Below are 23,611 nucleotides of genomic sequence, written 5' to 3'. Positions count from 1 at the left end.
CCCTGCCTCATCGCGACACTCCCAAATTACGCAAGAGAACCATGAATACCTGGACTGAACCCCAGAGTGTCACTGCCTGAGCAGGCGCCGAACCCTGGGACTGTACTTTAATTGCCTGGGTCCTCATGCCAGGGGCAGGGACCACCAAACCTCCCAGAAACTGAAGTCCGTGGAGACGTCATGGCGTGGCTCCCAAAGACGAGAGGGTCCCGCTGGGGACTTGAGGGGGATCCCCGGGGCGGGTCCCGGCGCCAGCAGCCCCGTTACCACGAGCAGAGGGGCCGCTGGCTCGGCCCCCCGCGCTGAGGCGGCGGCGGAGGGCGGGAAAGCCCTGAGGCGAAGCCGGGAGAGCGGGGGGTGGTGGCGGCGGAGGGAGCCGGGCGGGGGCAGATCCACGCCGGAGCTCGATTACCTGCCTGTGGCGGCGCGGCCCCAGCCGAGGCTTCCCGGAGCGGCTCGGGGAAGGCGGGCTCTGCCTGGGTCCGCCCCGCCGCCCCGGGCAGGTGCGCGCCGCCTTCCCGCCCCGAGCCGCGCCGGGCTGCCGGCGGCGGGACCGGGCCGAGCCCCGACCAGCGGCCCGGACTGGGCCGGGCCCTCGCGGGGAGCGGGAGCTGCCTCGTGCTCAGGTTCCACTGCTCGGGCTCCCCTGAACAGCCCTGGTGGGGAACAACTCCCGCGGTGGTTTTAAGGTGATCTAGGGCGGTGATTTAAGGCACGATATTAATTTATTGGGGTAAACTGCCCTGATAAGAGAGGGGAAATGAGGCTGCAGCGGCGGCGGCGGCGGCTCCGGGCTGGTAGCGCAGCGCGCCCGCGCGGTGGCATCGCCGGCCCTTCTCCCGATGGCTCCTCCGGGAAGGGGAGAATCGCCACGTTCGCTCCAAACCCTGAGTTAAACAGGCTGTGTTGCAAGGAGACGCGATAGCGGGCAGTGATCCTTCACGCGCTTGGCTACCGAAAGGATGCTCTCACTTAACGCAGTCACTAAAAGCGACCAAAGACGCTGTCAGTGTTTCTCGGCACTTTAGGATGCACAGTCAGGATACTAAAAGGGATGGTTCCCACAGCAACTGTCGCTCATCACTGGTGCACAGAGTGTGGTTCCAGGGATGTGAAATGCTGAGCTTTTTTCCCTACATGTGAAGATGAGTCATGCATCGAAATTGAGCTGTATTCGTATCACTGGAAGGAGCTTAAAGTTCATATGCTTTACAAGTTAAAAATACATTTGTCATTTTACGTAACATAATAGCATCTGGAGTTCTAGCAGATAGGAAAATAATTAAAAGGGCTAATGAGCCCTTTCTCCAAGGAATAAAAAGTAGTTCAACTTAGCAGGATGCAGATCTGCAGTACATCACCATGTGATGTGATGCTACAGCTATTCTGCCTCAGGTTTCCCTTCCAGGCTTTCAGCACTTCAGCTGCTGGAGGGCCTGGTCCCCTGATTCAGTTCACTTATTCTTGGCTAATCAAATCCCTGAGGAAACAGCTATTTCCACTCTTTTCAGGTTTAGCTGTCAGCCCTCTTAGTCTGCATCACCTCCCACTGCGGTAGTCTCAGAGAAATGTATATATGTAACTGCGAGCTCCCAGGTTGGAAACCTTCAATAACATGGTTCTGCGGTCACCAGCTTGCTCTGATTTTCCTTCCCATGCCTTCTCCCTGTCTTTGCTTTTCTGTTTGTCCTGGATGGTAACTTTCTTCTCTTTGCAACAGGTAACTATTTGTTCTCTTCTCTGCACTCAGTCACTGGGCCAGACCCTTCAGAAAACTTCTAAATCTCTCCATTCTCTTCTGCATTTTTTAATTTGAAAACCATACTTGCTCACGCCCATCTGTAGCTCCCATTCCTGGCCCTGCTTTGGATCTTTCCATGTAACTCTCACCCAAAAGCCTACAGCTGCCCAGAGCAGGCAGGAGTTACATTGACTAGCACATTGAAGCTGGTAGAAGGCGATTTATGGCTCTATTCTAAGAAATATTAAATGTTGTAAAAATTCCAAGCAGATGTCTACTGAAGGGGTTGCTATTTTCTATAGTGTGTCAGAAGTAAGGAATTTCATTAAGAAACTATAACTCTAACTATTACAAGAATGAGTTTCTAAAAAAATAAGCTGTGCATGGAAAGCAAGGAGAAAAGATGAGGGAATGAGACAGGATGTGTGAAATTAGTTGATTCTACATGTCTCAGTCATGAGCCATCTCCTGATGAGAAGAGTTAAACTGGGATGATAAAACCCACATTTCTGAACTCAGTATCTCACTGGATGAAAAGCTTGTTTGGGTTCATCACCTGATGTTGCCTGGATATGCTCTTGGCAAAGCTCATCATTTTACCAGCAACCAGTAGTAAGTTTAAACAGGGCAAAACACCTAAAATCCCAATGTGAATCATGGTTAATAAGGCCTTACTTCAACCCTCTGCTAATTTCAACCGCCATAAACTCCTAAAAAGCCTTTCTAGCATCAGCCCAAGTATCAGACAGCCTCATTCTTCACAAGAATGACCCCAAAAGAAAAAGCAGCTCCTGAAGCCTTTCTTGGTGCTCATGGCAGGTGGAGCTCCATTAGCATCCTCTGGAGATGCTGATGGAGAATACACTGACAGGCCCACTGCAGCTCCTTGAGCCAGGGGATGTTTTTCACTCAAACAGATGCTTTTATTTATTTATTGATGTTTGCTTTTTGAAGTTTAAAAAACCCCTAAAAAAGTACTATTACAGGCTAAGAGCCCACTACAGCAAAAGTTCTTTCCTCACAAAAATCCTCCACACTGTAAATTAAACATTAATCCTACTTTTACCAGAAGTCCCCAACAGCAACAACATAGAGCAACTTAAATTTCAAAAGAGAATTTGGTGTAGCTTAGTTATGCCTGCTATGTCCCAAAATAAAACACAGCTTTTAGGAGAAAACAGCAAATATTTAGGTCATCTTCTTTCAATAACCTTAGGGGCAGCAACCCCTTTCCTATAACCAGTGTCTTAACCTGGTGAAGCTTTATATTTTAGCCAGCACACAGTTTGGATATGTTCTCCCTGATTTTATAATGTTTTCAATATCACAGATACCTGCTTTACAGACAGACAGCACCACTCTGTTTAAACAGAGAAGGTTAATTTTGGCTATTTCACTGGGTATTTTCGCTGCCTTTTTATTGGGCTGTAGCAATTCAATAGCTGGGATCAAAGACATTTCAGACTTTCAAATGTCTCATTTTCTAATAAACATGAAAGGAACTGAATTTGCTGTCATCTGGAGAGGTAGGAAAGCTGACATCATCAAAGGTTCTCTGAGGGGTGGCAGATCTTGAGGAGTGATATCTGAATGGTACAGGGATCTCAGTTTCCTTATATACAAAAGTGATTTCCTTGGTGGTCAGCCCTTTGATAGCAATGTCTCATGGCAACAGCTATGATAAAGAAATTATCAGCTGAAAACTAGTGATGTGTTTTTCTGAAACTTTGCTTTGCCTGAGTAACAGCTCTCTATTTTTTTCTGCTGTTATGAGAAATCCACACACTCATGGGATGCATTATACAGATGTCACCAAAGAGAAAATCCTCTGTACTGTCAGGTTGAAGTGAGGACATGGCTTTGTCTGGGTGGTTGCAACAACCTTATTAAGTCCCCCAGGAAGTTCTTCAGAAACTGCATCTGTGATATTAAAAGAAAGAAAGGGCAGCTCTACAGAGTAACATTTTGATATGAAGGAGAACAAAAGCAGTCTCTTGTAGGATCTTTAGTTTAGACTGTCATGTACACAGTGGTCTGAAACACAAACTATATGCATGTTTTTTTGCCTGTCTTTTGGCTCTGCTCTGAAGGTGTCTGTCTCAGGCTTATCAAAAAGGCATAAAAAAACCCCAAAACTCAAAAAGCTCATCAGCAAACAGCCTGGCTCTTTTCTCTCCTGGCTGACACAAAACCAGGTTTATAAAGCTCTTTCTTAGGCAATGATCTTTACTGATGCTTTGTTGCTAGAACAAATTCTCTTTTATTCTCAACACCCTCTGTCCTTGGGTCCATGGGATTATAATACAGTTTCCAAGAGGAATTAAAATTCTGGCTATGAAGCAGCTTCTAGTTAAGTAAACAGAAGTCTCAAGAACACGATTCTCACCATCTGGAGAGCCTGTCCTGATACCTGACTTTGTTCCTCAAGATTAATTCCTCCTTGTTAGCACATACCAGGTATTTTCTTATCGAAATACAGACACGGATAGAAAAGCTGTTTTTTTACACCTGCCTCAGACACCCTATTACAGGTACCTTGTCTTGGTCATTGAGAAGGTTTTTGGAGGATCCATCTATGTTCCTCCACAGTTTATTGATGGGGAGTCAGAGAGATACCAGCTGGATGTTTCCCTTTCAGCAGACATGAAAAAAAAAGATACATTTTTTTCACAGAAGAATCATAAATCAAAAGTATAAAAAATCTTCTAATCTGTCTACAGGAGAGGGTGCTTCATTTTATGCTGCAGTGGAGCAGAAGAAATTAATCTCTTTCACTGAAACATCCTCCAACTAATGGGTATGACAGAATTACCTGGTAGTCCTGGGGTGGCCTTCAAGATCACTCAGGAATACAGTTTCTGCAGCATTTGAATCAAGCAGCAAAACTCCTAGCACTGCCAAACTGCCATCACCTTCTAGGTCACCATGTGCCACAAGCCTCAGGACAATGAATATGCTGAGCTCTTTATAATAACCCAGGGTATTCTTTCACAGCTTGAAATAAAACCCATTCCTTTCTGCACATCCTACTTCTCATGGAGCCAGCTCAGAAGTCCCTGTATCCATGGCACAGCTCACCCACACCCTGGAAACTCCTCCATTGTTACTCACCAGCTTGGGAAATCAAAACCACAACATTAAATGCACCACCTGTTGTTGATTACAGGAATTGGCGTGTCCCACTCGAATAACGAGCTGGCCCCTCTAAACAAGGAACAGCTGCTTGTTGTTGGTAACGTTGGGTCACTCAGTGGGGTTTGTTGCACTACAGCTCAGGGTAAGGGCCAGGTAGTAACCAAAAGGTTGACTTTCAGTCTTTCAAGCTACTGGTGAAGGTAAACCAAGTCCCCAGGCACACAGACCCCTCTCAAGAGTTATGATTCTGGATGTCACTTTTCATTTTCACCAACTCTACAAGATCACAGGAACGTCCAAATGCCCAGATGAAGTCGTGTAACAACTGCAGTGGGAAGGGGCTCTGGCCACCGCTTTTCCCAAGCACACATTTAGCAGCAGATGGTGCTATTGTGTCAGTGAACTTTCCTGAGGGACTTACTGCCTTACTATTTCTGGATTTTCTTCCCTGGCTTTATTGCGAGCTTTGAGCTTTCCTTGATACCTTTCATAACTAAAGCTTAGCATTCAATGATATCACTCAACAAGATTTCTTGCTACTGCCTCTGTAATATCCTTATTATTCAAGACAGTACTCTGGAAAGCCATTTATATGAATATAAACTGGTTTTAAACAACTAATTTGTGTGAATGGCAGCACTTTATATTGACTGTGCAGGGCCTGGGACACCGGCACATCGGGCACATTGTGCTGTTCCCCTCTTGGGGCATTGCCCTGTGCCCGAGGAATGCCAAGGAGCACAACGTTCATGGCGAGTGATGAAGCACTGCTGAGTGCTCCTGACTTCAAACCGATCACAGATTTCTTAGATAAAACAGCCCAGGTATTAGCCTGAATATTTTTTTGAGGCAGTCCCCTAAAGAACTTTCCAGTACAAGTGCAAGCTCCTTTCATTGATGCGCACACCCATCAGCTACTTCGAGACGATATTCATCTCTCCGGGTCCTGCAGGACCGTGAGCAGAGAGGCTCGGGTCCGGTGACTGCGGCTGGAAAACCAGTGCGGGAGAGCAGGACGGGTACTGGGAGCACTGGCCAGCGCAGACCCCGCTTCTGCGGGGATGCTCCCTCTGCACAGTACTGAGCGTGCCTTCCCTGCGCCCGAGATACAAATGGCTGCTCAGCCCCCAGCACAGAGCCTGCACTAAAACCTCCTCCAGACGAGGATCGCTAGATGGAGCCCAATTCTAATTCTAAGTGAAAAAAGGATGCAGACAGCTCCTCAATGCCGGCGCAGGCCTACAACGCTCCTGCCGCACACCAAGCTGGGATCTCAGCGTCCCCCCCCGAGGCTGACGACGAATTAAATACCTTCTGAATGTGCAGGTTCACTGTGGTTTGCCGGAGACGAGAGCTGCTCCTACCTCTGTAGTCTAGATCTGTTCGAATCCATCGTGCTGCTGCACCACTGATAGAAGGTTTAAACAACCTCGGATTTACATGTTGAAGGGGCACAGGCACGCAGGTGTCCTCTGCAACCCCGAGCCAGGGCTACAAAGGGCCCTCCGAATTATTGTCTGAATGTTGTGCTTGCTGTGAACAGGAAAGGTGAGGACTGAAAATCCTCTGCCAGGCCCTCGCCTCCCCTGCGAATTTACACACATTCAGAAGAAGTGCGAGCTGAAGTCAGTCAGGCTCAGAAACAAACTGGTCAAGGAGTGCCTGCAGGCTGACATTCCCAGCCCTTTGAGATGGCCCTTAGAGTACTGAGACGGGTGGGCAGATACTCAGGATACTCAGATGGCCCTCAGCACCTCTCTCTTCGCATAGCTGGGTATTATTAGCAGCACTCATTACTGCACTGCCCCTGATTCAGGACAGAAAACGGATGGAGAGGCTGAGGAGGCTCAGCAGCTGCCAAATGAAACTGTAGGGAGTGAAAGCCTGAGTCAGGAGCTAAACACGGCCTGCCTGCTCTCAGGCTCATTCCCATGAAGGGAACACCCTTCTAACCTCACCCTTATCAGCATCCTGCCTTCCCCTCTGCTCCCGGCCCCATCCACTTCTGAATGTTCTGAATGGCACAAAGATTACTAATATTTTTAAGTATTCAACCTACTCCAATGGAGGTGGCAGACAGACCACTCTCATTTTCTCTTATCTCTAATAAGAGAAGAGGTGGCAACTCGTGGCAGGAAAAGATAAAAGCAATCAAGCTCTTGTTATAAAGTGTTCAAAAATAAAAGGTTCAATTACCCTAAAAGAAACCGAAATATTTCCTCATGGGTTGCCAGATTTTAACTCGACAATGTTCTATAAATGCAGGACAAAACAGTGGTAGTGTAGCCTTTTCCAGGAGACTTTGCTAAGCTAATACCTGATTCACAGGAGACTCCCAGGTGACCAAGACAACCCTTTTAAGACAATCTATGCAGCGTGACAACCACACAATGTCTGCCCAGAGCAGCAGACCCTGCAGATCACCCTCCTCGTACTCCCCAGGGTCCATTGGAAACTGACCCAGTCCCTGTATACCCCTCCAGCCTCCCAGCCTTGCCCTGCACCGGTGCTCAAGAGACCCGGAGAGGCGCCACCAGCTCGGGCAGGATGCCGAACCGCCGGGGAGGGGAGGCACGAAACGACACCGCAAAACTACAAATGCTTAAAAACAAGTGGAAGGAAAACGACACACAGCTGCAGGAAAATCAAGGGGAGCCGTGCACTGAGGCCGGGCAGGAGCCGGTGGGCGCTGCCGGCCCCGCCCCGGGCGGGCCCCGCGCATGCGGCGGCGGCGCCCATTGGCAGAGCCCGGCGCGCCGGCCCCGCGTTCCTGGAAAGTTCTTGGAAATGGATCAAAGGCGTTTCCACGAACACGCGCGGCGGCGGCTCCGCACGGCTCCCCTCCCCTCCCTCCCCTCCCCCCCAACCCTGCCTGCCCACCCGACCGCCGGGGGGGCTCCGCTCCCCTCCCTCCCCTGGCCATGGCAGCATGGACGCGGCCGTGCTGGACACAGCTATTTATACCTTCGCTTTTTTTTTTTTTTTTTTTTTTTCCCCCCCTCCTCCTCCCCTCGTGGCTGATATAGGAAGAGTGATGCGAACACAATACGATTCCAGGAATTCCTCACTTCCTGGAACAGATTAAAAGGGACACACAAAAGATTACTAAGGAGGTTTGCCTTTTTTTTTTTTCACCCCCCCCGCCTCTTTCCACGGAGCTTCATTTCTCCGGAGCCAGCGCTGAGACAGGTCGCTGCTCCGGCTCTTCCCGCAGCACTCGGGGAGATCTTATTTATTGGTACCTATTTATTATTATTTCAGAGTGCTCTGAAGGAAGATCAGTTCCTCTTTAAATATATGTAATTTCCTTTTTCTCTGGTTATTTTTTTAACTTTTTTTTGCTGCTGTTTTCTGAAAAGCAGAACAAGAATACATTATTTTTTCTAAAGCACTGAGAGCGCACCCATTTTCTTGGCCAAAGTTGCCGAAGTCTTTGTCGGACAGCTCGTCTTCTGCTTGGCTTTGGCTGTGTCTGAAGCAACCTGCTGAAGGGGTTTGCTGGGACTCGCCAGCTTTCTCTCACCGTGAACCCCAACTACAGGCTGAACTCGCTGCTTCAGGAGAGCAAAGAAGGCAGGAAGAGAAGAAATAATTTCCCACCTTCTTGAAGACTTAATGCTTTTCCCTTGGTCCGGGAGTGACATGATCCTCTGTGTTCAGGGGTAAGATACTTTGCAGCCTTCTGTGAAAAGCTGTGCTTTGATAATTGTCATTTGGAAGGTTCTCTGTGACAGTTTTTCAGCTCCCGTGTGTTGCCATGTGTGACTGTAATGGAATGGGAATGACTTTGGCCGGCCGAGTGCTGAGTTCATGTGTCAGTCCTGTATGCCTGTGTTTTAGATTCCAAGGCCAAAATCATGGAACCATAAGGTATTCCTGATTTCCGTGCTTTCTACTGCTGAAAAACTACAGGGTGTTCAAAGTCTTGGGGAGAGTCAGAATAACTTGGAGTGTGTTGTTCAGTGGGGTAGACGCAGCACCACTGCAGACACCAACCCAACACCTCAGGTGCTCTCTAAAGTCCTTTTGGAATCAAACTGCTTACAGGGAAAAGCTTCCCTGGAGTTTAGGTGCTTTGGTCTATTTCGAAGGAGGTATTTATGCTAAATTAATGTCAGTTTTCTGTAAGTTTAAGTGTATGTGTATATACCCAGCTTTCTGTAGAGTGAGAGCCACAGGGGGCACACAGATAGTTCCACATCTGCCTTCAGGAGAACAGGTGACATCCAAATGCCTTCTCTGGTATCAGTACTGATGTGTCGGCACTTCAGTGTCCCTGTGACCAGCTTCGTTTATCAGCTGAGGAATACCTGGTGTGCAGGAATCACCTGGTATTTTTACATAGGCTGCATACTTGGAAATTGTGAGCATTTGTTTCAATCTGAGTCATCATGTCAGATTTTCCTATCACTCCAGTGTTTGGTGGATTTTCCTCTGAGTAAAATCTTCCTTGTCTGCCTGGGATGACCGAAGTATGGGGATTTTCCTGCCATTTCCCCCCAAAATCTGTTCCACAGACAAGCAGAGCTTGTGTTTACCACTACTTTCCTACTATGTGAGGGGTTTGTTTTCACTCTTATTTTCAGTCTGCAGCTGCAGTTCTTATAGCTATGGCAAAGGGAATTTGGTTTTCAGCTTGGCCTTTGGGAAACCTTTATCTGAAGCTTTTCTCCAGGGTCGACATATCAGAGCTACTGCTTCCCTTACCCACCAAGAACTTATTATGGAGCCAGATGTGTAGATATTTTCATTTCAATGCCTATTTTGAAGGCCATTTATTGCTCCATTTTCATTATCCTCTAGGATTTCGTATATCCTGGACTCCATACTCTCCATCCTATTCAGACCAAGCCCCCAGTGGAGTGTTGGGATGCAGCTGATGGAAGGGAGAGCAGCTCCACACTTTTTCTTGTAGTGTTTATGCTGTGTTATGAAGTTTAGTTTATCAGCACAGTAACTACAAAGCCAACATTAAATGGTATTAGACATATCTGATTCTCTTGAATTTTCTTGCCATTCTAAGGCTTTCTGAAACACTGGCTGCCAAAGCACAGGGAAGTTCATTTGCTGTTTCTCTTGAGAGTGCACCTAGACTCTGAGCTAGACATGCCAAATTTCATATGGTTGTTTGCTTCTTCCTCACAGCTGTTGTATGAACACTTTGCTCTATGCAGTCCTGATTCTCCACACCTTTCCTCTGCTTTCTATCTTACAAGCACTATTTGCAAATCCTTTCTTTGCCCCACCAAAGGGCTGACATTTTAATGTCAACAAACCTTTTTCAATCTGTCCTTATCCCAGTAAACTCTTCTTAACCCTCTTGCAAATGTTCTTGCATTAAAAGCTGTAGTCTGCTGTTACTTGCTGATCCCTCTGCTCTCCCATTCCTGTGCTTGGAGCTGCTCTGTTTGCTCCCAGCAGCAGCTTTCCTTCTTCAGCCTATGTACAAAGTTGTTTAGGACACCAGGACCTCCCAGTCTGTCGAAATTTCTAATCCTTCTCCTCTCTTCCAGCATGTTCCTTTGAGCCTACAGCCACACTGGGAGGTTTTGTAGAGGTATAAGGCCAGGGTATAGAAGGAAAATAGGAAATGTGTGAGGCCAGCCTTTCTCTGGCTGCCGTGGAAGGATCCCCACAGTGCCTGCACGGTGTCTGGGCTCCTCCAGCCTCTGGTGGCACAGAGTGTAAGGCAGAGGAGCATGAGTACAGTGGGAAAACTCATTTCAAGCACACAGGCTAAGTAAAAGAAATTGACTGACAAATTCACACAGTTGATGTGGTTTTTGGAGGACCAAACTGTGAACTGGTACAGCCCTTGAAAGTAACAACTTTCCTCCTGATTCATGGCAGACATTTCCCTGTGTAGCTGTGCTATCTCTCCCTTCCTTCCTTCCCCACCTCTCAGCCAATTCCTGATTTCCTCTCTGAAGTTGATATATAAAAAGAAAAAAAAGTTCCATTCTATGAAAAGTTTTCTTTATGTTCCAAACCCTTCTGGAAGGGTAGGCCAGAAAAATTTTCCAGGAGAAAATAAGTTCAGCGAGATCTGGCACTTGGACTGCAGTATTCGAATTCTGGTGAGTGAATGGTGCAGGACTGATTTTCCTTAGTATCAGTCACAGTCATTTTCAGCTTAGGGAATGGTTTGTGTGAGAGACACTGCTGTGCCACCCTCCTTGCACAGCACCAATTGGTAATTAGGGTCAGCAGAGGCAAGAATCGGAATCACAGAACATTCTGAGTTGAAAGGGACTCACAAGGATGATCGAGTCCAACTGTGAATGACCCATATGGGGATCAAGTCCATGACCTTGGTGTTATTTGCACCATGTTCCAAGCAGCTGATCTGGCCTAAGGTCCTCCTTGTGCAAAAAGGGGGGTAATGCAGAATTGGGAATCTCCTTTCCCCAAAGAGATAGGTAGCTAGGCATTTGTGAAGACTGTGACATTAAGAGGGAGACATCCAAATATCTTGAAAAATGGAGCCCTCAACACCTATAAATGTATCTCCAAGAGGATTTAAAAGAGAACTTGGTACTTGTCCAACAATGATCTCCAGGTATAAAAATATATCCAGATGTACCAAAGCCTCTGAAAATGCAGGTCCTGTGACCAAGGATCCCTGGTGAGGACAAGAGCCAGCAATCACTTTTATTCAGCCTGGCTTCTTACCCATTAATAGAAATTAAGAAATATAGATTAGGTACCATGAAAGCCAAGCAGGTATCCTTCTTTTGAAGTGTGTTTTGACATATGGAAAAAGAAGACTGTTCCTTCCTAAATACTAAAAGAATAGCAGGGGGGTTGCTATGTGTATTGCAAGGGCAAGTCTGTAGATTTAAATTTACCTAACTCCAAACCTGCATGGTTTGTTTAGAAATGCAGAGATGTGGAACTGATCATGGCTCTCACTTACAAGGTGTGAAAATGCTTTCAGGTCCTCTCTAATCTACTTTCCTCCCACATCTCTTCTTCTTGTTCTCTCTCCCGTACTTGAGTCTCAGCAGTTTGAGGTGGTGGAGTGCAGGTATGATCAGGTGCAGATCAGTTTATAGCACATTTATTTATGTACCTGAAGTGTCCCTGTTCACGTAGAGGGAAGGAGGATGATCCAAAGGGAAGCGCTTAGGACTTCAGAGTCTCCTTCTGCTTCTCTTCAACAATGTGGGGAGGTGGCTCTACCCTGTGCCATCACTGCCAGCTCCAGTGGTGCTGTGGCAGTGTCACACTGAGGACTGAGGGTATTTCTCTCAGGCATCTTCTCTTTAAAGTGTCTGAAAGACAAGTGTGTTGGGGATTGTGGGGGGATGTAACACAGGGTATGCAGCAGGACAGGGGGCCACAGAGGCAAAGAACTTACACACACTGGGACAGAAACTAATTTTTGCTCAGGAGTTTGCCTGGGAATGAAGACTTTCCTGGCCTCTGACATCCATCCTCCCTAGACCTCTGCTTTCCTTTAGGAATCCCTGTGCTGCTGATGAGGAGCACCCATGACCCATGAGAGCTCCAGGCGCTGTGAAAATACATTTAGATGCTGATTAGCTTCACCACTTCAGGCCACAGGGGAATGTGTTCTAGCAGCCTGGCCATGGCAGAGCCTCCTTGTGCAGTCCTGCAGGGATTACAGCCACACTGACTCCTCCATCAAGCTGCTGAACGGTGGAGTGGATGTAGTGCACGGACTTGGCTAAAACAAGAATTCCCACTGTTCTCCTATGTGATCAGCTCACTCTGAGTTCTGACAGATTCATTTAGGATCAGGTCATCCTTTGGCAGAAAGTGGGTAGGACACAACCCAAGCTATTCCCAATTCTGCTTCTAATTATATTGCAGAAATGACAATCCCACTGGCAGAAAGAGAAATGCTCCAACATCGTAATCATGTAACTGAAGCTGTAATGCTGTCATAAACCATTCTGCCCCTGAAACTACATATTAAAAGGCAACATCTAAAAATTTCAGATTCAAAATCATTGTAATTTGCAAGACTGACCACCTTCCATAAGACTAAAGAGGCAAATTCACTGTCCCTGTTTTTTAAGGGCTCATCTCTAGCTGTGTTCCCTCCTCCTCCCTTGCCTCTCTCAGAAACAATGGTACTGAGGATCTGTTTGTAAAACATAACACGTTGTATAATGTAGCATGCACTCAACAGACCCTGCAACTGATCTCAAGGCAAGGAGAAATAGCACAGTGTGCCTTTCATTTCAGACCTCATCCTTTGCTGGCGGAGGAAAAGATCAGGGGAGTGTCACTCAGGGGCATTGAGGAATTGTCAGAGCCCATCATGCAACCTCTCCCAGTTATGGCTTTCCAGGAGGAGTCTGCGCCTGCCCTTGCAGCTCCAGTTCCAGACAGCAATCCAGCTCAGACACGGGACCCTGAAGAAGACCTTCTCTGCATTGCAAAAACCTTCTCCTACCTGCGAGAATCTGGTAAGATTCAATTGCAAAGTCACAGGGTCAGAAGGGTGCAGGGACACAATGCCACAATCTGAGCACCAGGAAGAATCTCCTGATTCCACTTCAGACAGGAACCTGGTTCCTGTGTGGATGGCTGGCTCTTGTGCACACAGCAAGTGTATCTGCAGTCTCCATACACCATGAACTAATTTATTGCTTTATCTTTTGTAACTGAATTGGGAGAAGGAATGGCAAAAAGCAAATTGCTTTTTCCTCTGTAAACTGCAGCTGCTGCAGCAGCCGCCAGCCTCATCCCAAGCCCCAGCACAGCAATGGCAAGCATAGGCAGGTAACCTTTAGAACTTGGTCTTAATTTGTGAAGGTCTTGCCAACTCTGGCTCTGCTTCCCAGGCCCTCAATGTGGTTGCCCTCAAGGCTTCCCTAAATATACTGCCCGTCCTAGAATATGTTCTTTCCCTAACAAATTCTTTCTCGGATGTTTTTCCAGGTTGGTACTGGGGTTCCATCACCGCCAGTGAGGCCAAGCAGCATCTGCAAAAGATGCCTGAGGGCACCTTCCTGGTGCGGGACAGCACCCACCCCAGCTACCTGTTCACGCTGTCCGTCAAGACCAACCGCGGGCCCACCAACGTGCGCATCGAGTACACTGACGGCAGGTTCCGCCTGGACTCCAACTACCTGTCCAAACCTCGCATCCTGGCCTTCCCAGACGTGGTCAGTCTCATCCAGCACTACGTCTTGTCCTGCACAACGGAAAGCAAGACCGAGGCTCCTTACCCGCCTCCGTCTCCTCTACCTCCCCTGCAGAAAGAGCTGGCAGCAGCTGCGGTACACTTGAAGCTCATCCGGCCGCTGGGCCGCAAGGACAGCATGCCCAGCCTGCAGCACCTGTGCCGGCTGCGCATCAACAAGTGCACGGCCGACGTGGAGCGGCTGCCCCTGCCCCGGCGGATGGGGGAATACCTGAAGCAATATCCCTTCCAGCTCTGAAGCGTGGCCCTTCTGTCTCAGGCAGGAATGAGAGACGCAACCACGAGAACTTTGTGGCTCCATCCCACTAAAGGCGGACACAGCGAAGACCTGATTATCAGCAGAGACTGCATCCATCTTTCCTCTCTCCCCTTCTCTTCACATCCATTCCAGCCCCAGGGAGGAGTGGGTTGTTTCAGTGAGCAACGGGGCACCAGCTGAGCTCTGACCCTCAGGCTGTGCCGGCAGGGGCTGGGAGAAGCTCTGCAGGCATGGCCACACTACTTGAATGTCAGAGTTGCTGTGACACCGGACATGTTAATGTTGTTATTTTTGCTATTTATTTCCATGGTAGTTTCTCTCCTCATGGTATTTTTAAAGCACCTTTTACTTTTTTTTTTTTTTTTTTGTTTCTTTTGTGAAATTAGAGATAGCTTAAAGGCTCCCAGCCAACTGGCAGCTGAAATTCTTTGGGAATTTGGATTTGGATTCATATCCAAACAGCTTCTGTTTGAGCCTGTCCCTGTGACAGGTTACAGGAGTCCACATCCAAGCTCTCCTGGTCTTCTGGGGTATATGAGACTCAGATGACTGTATCCAGACCCACCTCTACAGAGGTTAAGACTATTTGTTAATTCTTCCTTAGCTACAGAGGGTATCACAACCTCAGAGCACAGTGGGAACTCCCAGAGATGTGTGCTGCATCACACGTGGACAGGAGACTTCTTTGAGGAAGCTCTTCTTCCTTGAGAGCTCTGCACAGAGATCTGGATAGTGAGGTTGGGCCAGGGAGCGCTCATCCCATTTTTTTCCATCTTCTCCATCTCTAAAGGGAGTTTGCGACAAAACATTTCAAAACAAGTAATTACAAACCAAATTTTCTCATATGCAGGCAGAAGGATTTCATTTCAGAGCACCCTGTGTTTGGCTTGTGTTTTTAAAGTGCTGTTCCCTGACCTTGCCTGAGACATGGGGCAAGAGCAGGGTCTCCGTGAGCAGGGGCTCAGAGACAGCTCTGCTGGGCTGCACCAGGGACACGCACAGCTTCAGGATATTTATTTATTTATTTCTGGGGTAACACTTAGAGGCACCTCAGCCCACAGAGCTGTCCTTGCTCCCTGCTCCCACGAGGCCACACTGCTGCATGCTCTGCTCCTGGCCAGCATCAGTCACTGGCCATGCGGCTTCTGCCAGCTCCAGGCTGGAGCACAACACTGGAAACCACAATCCAATGTTTCTGTTTGCCAAGGTCCAGACCTCTCCTCCCCCCTGCTCTGACTTGCATGTTTGTTATCCATAATTAGGCTTTTGGCTCTGGGTTTCCTTCTCGCACCCCATCCCGTTCACCCCCTGCAGATGAGGCACAATGGCTCTTCCCCTGCTCTTTTACACACAGGAGGGACAGACAGCAGATGGGATCTGCCCCAAACCAGCACAGACAAGTTGCCCCTTCCTGTTCATTTGCTGAATCTCATAATCTTCACACCTTGCCATCGAGTGATAGTAGAGGAGGGAACAGACAAATTACCATGTGGCTTATTTTGCCCCTAAGACCCCCTGACTTGTTCTAGCATGAGTGAACATGAAGGATTCCTTGTTCATCCCTCCCTGGGACTCTAAGGCTCTGTAAATCAGAATGGACAAACCCCCAGCTATAGCTGAGTGTTAGAAGAGAAAATGGAAAAAGATGGGATGGTGACCCAGGAGACAAGCTCAAAAAATGGGTGAGTTTCTTCCACCCTGTCTTAAAGCTGCCAAAAGGGACAAGATGGCCTGATGTGCTTAGTCAGTGTCCTTTTTTTTCTCTCCACATTTATACAAGTTTGTGCTGTTGCAAGCTTTGTTTTTGATACTTTGATGATTGACAGTGTGCATGTGTGATGTCAGGTTTGCTTTTTGGTATATCCTTCCCCTCTATGGCAGCAAACATGTAAAGGTACTAAATGAGAATGAAAATTTAGAAGGCAGAAAGGAAAACTTAAAAAAAAAATAATATAAATGATAAACCACTGAAAAGGCTTCCTTTTATCCAAACACCTCTATCTGCCTGAGGACACTGGGAACAAGGAAACCACGGCTCTCTGAGGAGCAGCAGTGATCTCAGGGAGCCCACAGTGCTCAGCCACAGGCCTGGTAACTGCACTTGGGGAAAAACAGTTGAAAAAGTGTACAGCAGGAAAGGGCAGGTTGTTCAGCTCTCTGAAACTTGCCTCCTACTTGATCTGTTCTCTGTTGGAGGTGATGGGGAGGTCAAGCTGTGGGTTTGACTCCCTGCTCCAAGAGAGCCCAGGAGCTCCTGGCTGACCCCAGGCTGAAGGCTGTGAGCTCCCACGGGCAGGGACCAGCTCTGTTCTGTGTTTGTTCTGCATTTAGCACAGTAGGGATCTCTAGGTGCTACTGCAATACAACAAATAAACAATACAGTTACTCCAAAAAGTCAGTTTCTTCTATCTTGAGACAGTTTGTTAAAAATTATTTGACTCTGGATTTTAAATAAACATTTTAAATATACTTTAAAGCCACTCAAAGTCTTTGGTAAAATCCAAGTGGATTAATTCATTTTCTGTTTAAAGACATCCTCTCCAAGAACAGAGGGCAAACTCCTGATCATTTTTTTCAAGCAAGACAAAAAGCCTTTCAACAAAAAGAAGGTCCTTCAGATACTGGGAAAGTAAACACTAAAATCCTCAGTGTGGGCCTGGCTCCTACTGCACAGAGATGAGCAGCAGCAGATCCCAAGTCCCACGTTAATAAGGACTAAAGGCACATTTTTTAATGATGTGGAAGAACACAGGAATGATTCTTGTATTGTTTCTGTGTGCCATAGAAAACCAATACAATGCTGGGGAAACAAGGCAGATGATGCTTTGGGTGGGAGACCAGGGCAGATCCATTTTCCCTTTTCTGGGACCATTGGGCTGCAGTGTCCCTGTACCTGTTGTCTGGCCCTGCAGCCTTTGACATCACCTGAGACACCAGACAGCAGGTGGGGAAACCACAGGGATTGGATCTGCCCTATAATGTCAGAGGGAGCCAGAGGACACACCATCTGTCCAGCTTCTGAAACACATGGAACACACTGAGGCAATGCCACTACTGGGAGGTGACTCACTGTGGTCCCTCCGTGCTCCTCTTCCAGGAGAGATGCCCAAGAGATGTCCCCCCATCCTGCCCAAAGCAAGCATAATGTGCTCCCAACCACTGCAAAATGGAAAACACACTAAAAAAAAAAACAAACAAAAAAACAAAAAACCACCAACAAACTGAACTAGTTCCTCTCCCATCCTTCTCCCTCTGTGAATCCACTAGCTTCAAAGTTCAAAATACTGCTTTAAAGTACTCCTGAAGCATGTGCTGTGCTTCCTATGCCAGCCAGGGAGCTGGCATTCCCTAACAAATACTTCCACAATCTCATCAGTGTGAGTGCACAGATAGATTTCCATTGCACACCAAACCAGGAAATGTTGGCAATGCCATAATGTGTTCCAGATCAAGTTGTTAAACAAAAACAATCACATCACACTTGGTTTAACAGGAAATATGGAAAGAGAACTACACAGGGTGGAAGCAAAACACAAAATAAGTGGAAACATGAAAACAAAAGAAGGAAAAAGAGAAAACAAAAGAAGGAAAAGCTGCATCCATCTTTAAAAAGAAGCTTTTCAAATCCTGGAAAAACCTGGAAAGAAAAATGTAACATTTCTGACACATTATTGACTGATTTCTTAATTTCTTAGCTCTAAACTCTTCCTCTGAGTACACATAGGAAACCCTGCTGTTTCCTTTCCACAGGCTGAAGGTGGAGATGATTAGCATGAGCCAGGCTGGTCCTGAGCTGCAGTCACACTTGCTTTTACCTCATCAGCTGTTACCTTAACAACTCCCACTCCTACACCTTCAGTACTTTTCGTGAAATAAAACAGGTTCATGTTGTGGAAACTCCTGTGCTAAACCTCTGTGCACACTGAGCTGAGTTTTACAGTTGAGTTCCAGATCTCTGGAACCAGGAGCATTTGTGGCAATGCATGCTGGCCTTTACCAGCACTGCAGTACAGCTGCAGCTCCTCTCCCAGTGACACCTGTATGGTTTGTTGAGCCAATGCACAACAATTTGGATTTTCTCTTGGTTTACAGTTTCTGTTTGCAGATAGAAACCTGGGTGTGGAGCCCTCAGAGAGTCTGAAAAGCAGACTGATAGGACTGGGAATTGAAATCCCAGTCCATGATTGAAAGCACACTCCTGTGGCCCACTGCCACAGCAGAACTCCCGTGCAGTTTGTCAGGCACATATGGTATCATTTTCTGTCTTAAATCACTAGCCTTATGAAAAAGCAACACATGCAAGGGTGAAATAACCAGTTCACATGCACAGATCCCTATCCTTTCTAACTTCCTGAAACCTTAGTCCTTTCCCTACATCCTCTCAGGTGCCCAACATTCCCCAGTCCAAGCCAGGGGAACCAGCATCAAATCAAGTGAATCAGCAGAGTGTATTTACTTCTCTTAGGATACACATGGTTAGGTGTTTCTAGTTACTGACCTACTACATGTCATTTCTAGTCCAAATTCCATTGTCAGTCCTACCTGCAATCTGTGAAATTAAGGGAATTAAAACCAAAATTAACTGGACACTGTTTGTGTAGCTGTTCTGCCAAACATGTTCTTGTGTTCAAATCTGTCAGAAGCCAGTATCACAGCCCTCTCCTACATGTCCCTAATGGTTGCTGTGACCCATGCAATCCTGATGGAATTACAGTATCCTCTTCCCCAGCCCAGAAATCATCAGCAGTCCAATGGTCTGGAGTGGAGGGTAAAACAATATCCAGTGAAGATGTGCCAGAACAACTCTGGATGCCAAGTAACATCCTCCAGTTCCCTCAGTTCTGAACAGCATTGTCACAACATCCACATCATGCTCTCTGTGACCCCCACCCATCATTCACAGGGGGAACAGGAGAAAAACCCATCAGTCTGAGCAGCTCCTTACAAAAAAAAGCCAGTCAGATAAAAATAAGGTATTACTTAGAGATCTGCCCTGTCCTTGGGCAGAAACATTCCTCCCCTGTCTGTTCACAGCAAGCTAGCTCTGAATTGGGAAGAGGGAGTCAAGGCAAGGCAGAGCTGCCAGCATTGCCCAACTCAGGGCAGTGAGGAGGCCCTGGCTGCTCTGAGTGTTGATAACACATTCAGACTCAGACATGTCTGCTCCCTGCCCACACCCAGGCCTGCCTCTGTGGGCTTTTTATAATGCTGGGTGCCAGAGCCCAGGCAGCAGAAACACGTGGAGGCACGGCTCTATCTGGAGGCTAATGCTGCCTGGAATGAACCTGGTGTTGATCTCCCACTGCCACTTCCTGAGAAACACAGCCCAGCATGAGGCTCCTGCTGCTCCCCGAGAAACACAGCCCAGCATGAGGCTCCTGCTGCTCACAACACAAACAAGTGCAGCAAGTGGCCCTGGGGAGCAGGCACGACCCTGCAGCATCCATCAGACATCTGTCATCACCTCTGCTGTGCAGCAAAAAACATCCTCAGGGAAAAATGACAAAGTGGCCCTAGCAATAAAATTAGAATCTTTCAGTGTTCAATTATGTGGACTAAGGAGTCTACATAAACATACTCTTCAAAACTTTAGCAAGAACTAGTAATTTTTCCTACTTGAAAATAACACATTGTTCAGAAAAAAAAGGCTATTGGTAGGTAACATATTGACCAGAGAGAAGAAAAGTAATTTTAAGGGCTTCACTGTTAGCCTGGGCACTAAATTTCAAAAGAAAATTATGGAAATTAAACCACAATTTGGACTTTAAATCATAACAATCTTAACATAATAATTCAGAGTGGTTTTTTTTGGATTTGGAAAGGGGAGGGAAAACAACAAAGTTTCAGAACTCCAGCTTATATTCACTACAGATGAGACAACAAAAAAGGAAGTTTTACTGCAAACCACTGCTGGCTTAGTCCTTTAATTCCCCTGTAACCAGTTGTGGCAGTGGTCATGGCTGGAGAGAGGCTGTTGGCCCATCAATCCCCCCTGTTGCAAAATCCTCATTTGATTAATTTAAATATAGGAAAGAACACACCCAGAGGAAGCAGCCTGGTCCAGCAAAGGAAAGGGTTCAGTCAGAACTGCTTCACCTTGACATACCAACCTAGATCTGCAGAGAAGGGTTTCATTTCATGAACAAGAGCTACCTTCCTCCTGTTGCTCCTCTTCTTCAGACCTCACTGGCCGGGTTTTCCCCTCAATGCCATTACTTCCTAAATGCAGTATAAATGCACTTGCAGCAGCTCAGACTTGAGTTGCAAAAACCAAACACAATGTTAGTTTTTGTCAAAATAGCTATTTTAAGAGAACACTCTATGTAGCCAGGGAAGGCATTTGTTTTAATGTCTCCCCATGGTACTACAGTGACAATAAAAGCTTGGTTACTGCAGCATTAGATTGCCCAAACAGACCATCAGAGACTTGGTATTTCTCAAAAACCTGATATAAATATGCCAGATGGAAGGGCAAAGGAAGAGCTGGTCAATCAAAACTCAGTGGCAGAGCTTAGCCAGGACTGGACTTCCTTGGACTCTGGCCTGGGCAGTAACTCCATCATGTGACTGCCTGGCTCTGGAAGATACACTGCAACTTTTCCAACTGTGGCTCTTGGAGAAATGCTGCCCTTGCTGAAACAGCCCTGCCATGGAAACCTGTAAAACACAACGGGCTAAATCCAGGTTCCTTTCCCAAGGAGCAGGATGGGAATTCATTTACTTCAGGGCTGAATTTGGTTCACTCCATATTCCTAGTTTTACAGACAAAAATTTTATCCCTGGTGAAGTTCTGATACTAATTTGTCTTCAAGGGAAATTGTAACATTAAAGTGCTGTTGATTTAACACAGGAAAACCCTTTCCTCACACACTGTCTCCAGCATACACAAACCCAGCATGGAGGTTTTTCTTTTAGAAGCAGAAGGAAAGCCCATGGTGCAGTTTACAATTAAGTTCTGGCTTTCTTGAATTCACCTACAAACATTCCAGTCAGAACATGTGCAATGCTACTTCGGGATGTAAACATCAGCCTGTGGAAAACTGAGCAGCCAAGCCTGAATTGATCTCAGCAAACTTGTTTCACCTTGGCTAGGACAGAGCTTTCTGTGATGACAACTCCTATAAACAACAGATCTGGATTATATCTGGGACAAAGAGACAGCAAGACCCACTGCTCATCTCCTGGGACACCCTTCCCTGCCAGCTGTCCCTCACTGCCTGCTCCTTGTGGGCTCACTCAGTGCGAACGGGCAGAGATTTAATAGCTTCTCATAGACTGCAGAGTGTTTAATGTCAGGGCTGTTTCCTCCCTAGAACAGCAACATGGTTTCAATCTAGCTTACAGAAGACAGAGCTGTGTTTATACTTGTCAGAAGTTACCCAATTTGGCAAGGATTCTTCCCATCATGCAAGTGTCACCGCAGCCATTGCCAAACACTGCAGAGGCAGAGTTCAAAACACTACCTCCAAGCCTGGAATTATGATGAAGAAATATGTTGCCCAGTGCATATGCTATATGTTTGCACTTGTCTGAAAGTGCTCAGCACTAATAAAAGGTGTTATTATAATTAAAACATAAATCTGAAATAGCCTACAGCATGACCTAATATTATTTATTATTTCCAGGGAACATTTTGGAAAATCTAACTTTTTGAAAATACCTCACTCTCTTCTAAGCCCTTGGTTTTGGAATACTCCTTACATTCTTTTGAGATTCTTTGTAATTTACCTCTTTTAGTGCTGTTCCCCCCAGTCTGTGCCATGGAACTCACCTTGGCTGAGAGGCACTGGGCAGCATTTTGGGAAGAATAAGACACAACAGCACAGCAAGGCTGGGATGGATCAGCAGGGGCAGAACAATCTGGGTGGGGGCTGACATGGAGACTCCATATTACTCTTTTCTTTCCAAGAACACAGGAGATGGAAGGCTTCCCTGTGCACACAGAACCTTTTGTTGCTGATGAACGCCTTTGGAGCAGGGTTAGCATGACCTGCCAGGCATCTGGGCCAGGACTCTCCAGAAACAGCCACTCCAAGCCCCAGTGTGCAGATGTTGGAACACTCTCCCTGCCCTGGGATACTGAAAACCAGCTGGGAAGAAGAGTTTGCCATGGAGCTTGCAGGAATCACTTTGGTGCAGAAGGTGTGGATTGTGTTATGTGGGGAATAGCTGCACTCTCCACAAACCAGACTGGGCTCCCTCACCTACAGTGCCCACAACTCCTTCAGTCATCTCTCTTCATCCACAGCAGCTTCCATCTGACATGCTTATGCACCTCAGGCTGCACACAACCTTCCAGCTTGGCTCTGGGGTAAGGGAGGATTTTCCTGTGCCTTGCCAACCCACAGCAGGTGGGGAGGAGGCCTGGTGCACACCATGGGCCCCTTCTGTTCAGAAGGGCCATGTGAGGAAGGCACCTGAAGGCAGTTTTGGCATCCCTTAGCTCTCTCCTACCTGGCTGGAGAGTACAGCCTGAAAGAGGAAACTTCACTACATAAGCCAGAACAAGTCAGGCACACAGCTGAAAACAAAATAACTTGTGCCAGTGTCAAGTGACAGTGTAACACTGACTGGAGCAGTAAGTGAAGATGTCACATGCTGGCTTCTGCTGTTTCCTAAGATAGAAGTGCATTGGCATTAACAGAAAATATGCATTGATCATCACGTTGGTATTAGTGCTTATACAAACCATCATTCCAAAGGGATGGTTCAGCACAGCTACTGGAAGTGGAAATACTCCACCCATCTTGGATGAGAAGACAGGTGTGTTCAGAAAAGTCCACTCCATAACACAACCAGACAACCCCATCACATATTATCAATCCTGACCTACTTGACTAATAAACAATAACAATAATATATTACCCTGCTTACACATCTCTCCCCAGTTTGCAGGAGGCAACAAGCAGAATTTTGCACGGTAATTTTGCAGTTTATTTTGCATTTGCCTTTTGGCCTATAATTACTCCAATAATCACCTCGTTAGTCTCAGCTCTTCTTAGAGGAATTAGCTGATGGAACATTCCTGTCAAAGAACTTCTTAAACCAAGGACAATCTTTGTCCTGTGAAGAAACAGGAAAAGAAACATTCTCTCCTTATGCTTGAGTTAATGAAATAGGAAACTGTCAAAGAAGCTGTTTTTTCTCTCCTCCCACTTCCCACCAGCAGCATTGCTCTTCAGCCTATTACTTAGGTGAGTTAAAACCCAAAAGGTCTACAGGAAATACTGTATATCCTATAGGGATCCCTACAACTATCATCATCAATTCCTACTGCAGAGAAGCAGAAAGCTCTCAA

General features: G+C 46.8%; 2 protein-coding genes across 7 annotated transcripts in view; one reads left to right on the top strand and one right to left on the bottom strand.

The window, feature by feature from the left end:
• The window catches only part of MAPKAPK3 (MAPK activated protein kinase 3), an 84,946-nt gene that overhangs the window by 45,061 nt on the left and 16,274 nt on the right, over positions 1-23,611 (bottom strand). Inside the window, exon 1 of one of the 6 annotated variants that reach the window (XM_050979539.1) lies at positions 6,188-6,811. The exons of 1 other annotated variant lie outside the window; for it this stretch is intronic. The gene's annotated coding sequence lies outside the window, so the exon portion shown is untranslated. Of the gene's footprint in view, positions 1-49; positions 362-412; positions 503-6,187; positions 6,812-23,611 lie in introns of those variants that run through there. 4 more of the 6 variants (XM_030227887.2, XM_050979538.1, XM_050979541.1 and 1 more) reach the window with 4 other exon arrangements.
• On the top strand, positions 7,881-16,782 carry CISH (cytokine inducible SH2 containing protein). The gene is made up of 3 exons (XM_009091008.4): positions 7,881-8,538; positions 13,091-13,314; positions 13,790-16,782. Exons 1-3 carry the CDS (start codon positions 8,492-8,494, stop codon positions 14,290-14,292), a joined length of 774 nt encoding a protein of 257 aa, XP_009089256.1. The 5' UTR covers positions 7,881-8,491; the 3' UTR covers positions 14,293-16,782.

Source organism: Serinus canaria, chromosome 12, assembly GCF_022539315.1.
Source record: "Serinus canaria isolate serCan28SL12 chromosome 12, serCan2020, whole genome shotgun sequence".
Classification (NCBI taxonomy): Eukaryota; Metazoa; Chordata; class Aves; order Passeriformes; family Fringillidae; genus Serinus; species Serinus canaria.
Note: the sequence above shows the minus strand (reverse complement) of the source record. Positions and strands in the feature narration are given on the sequence as shown.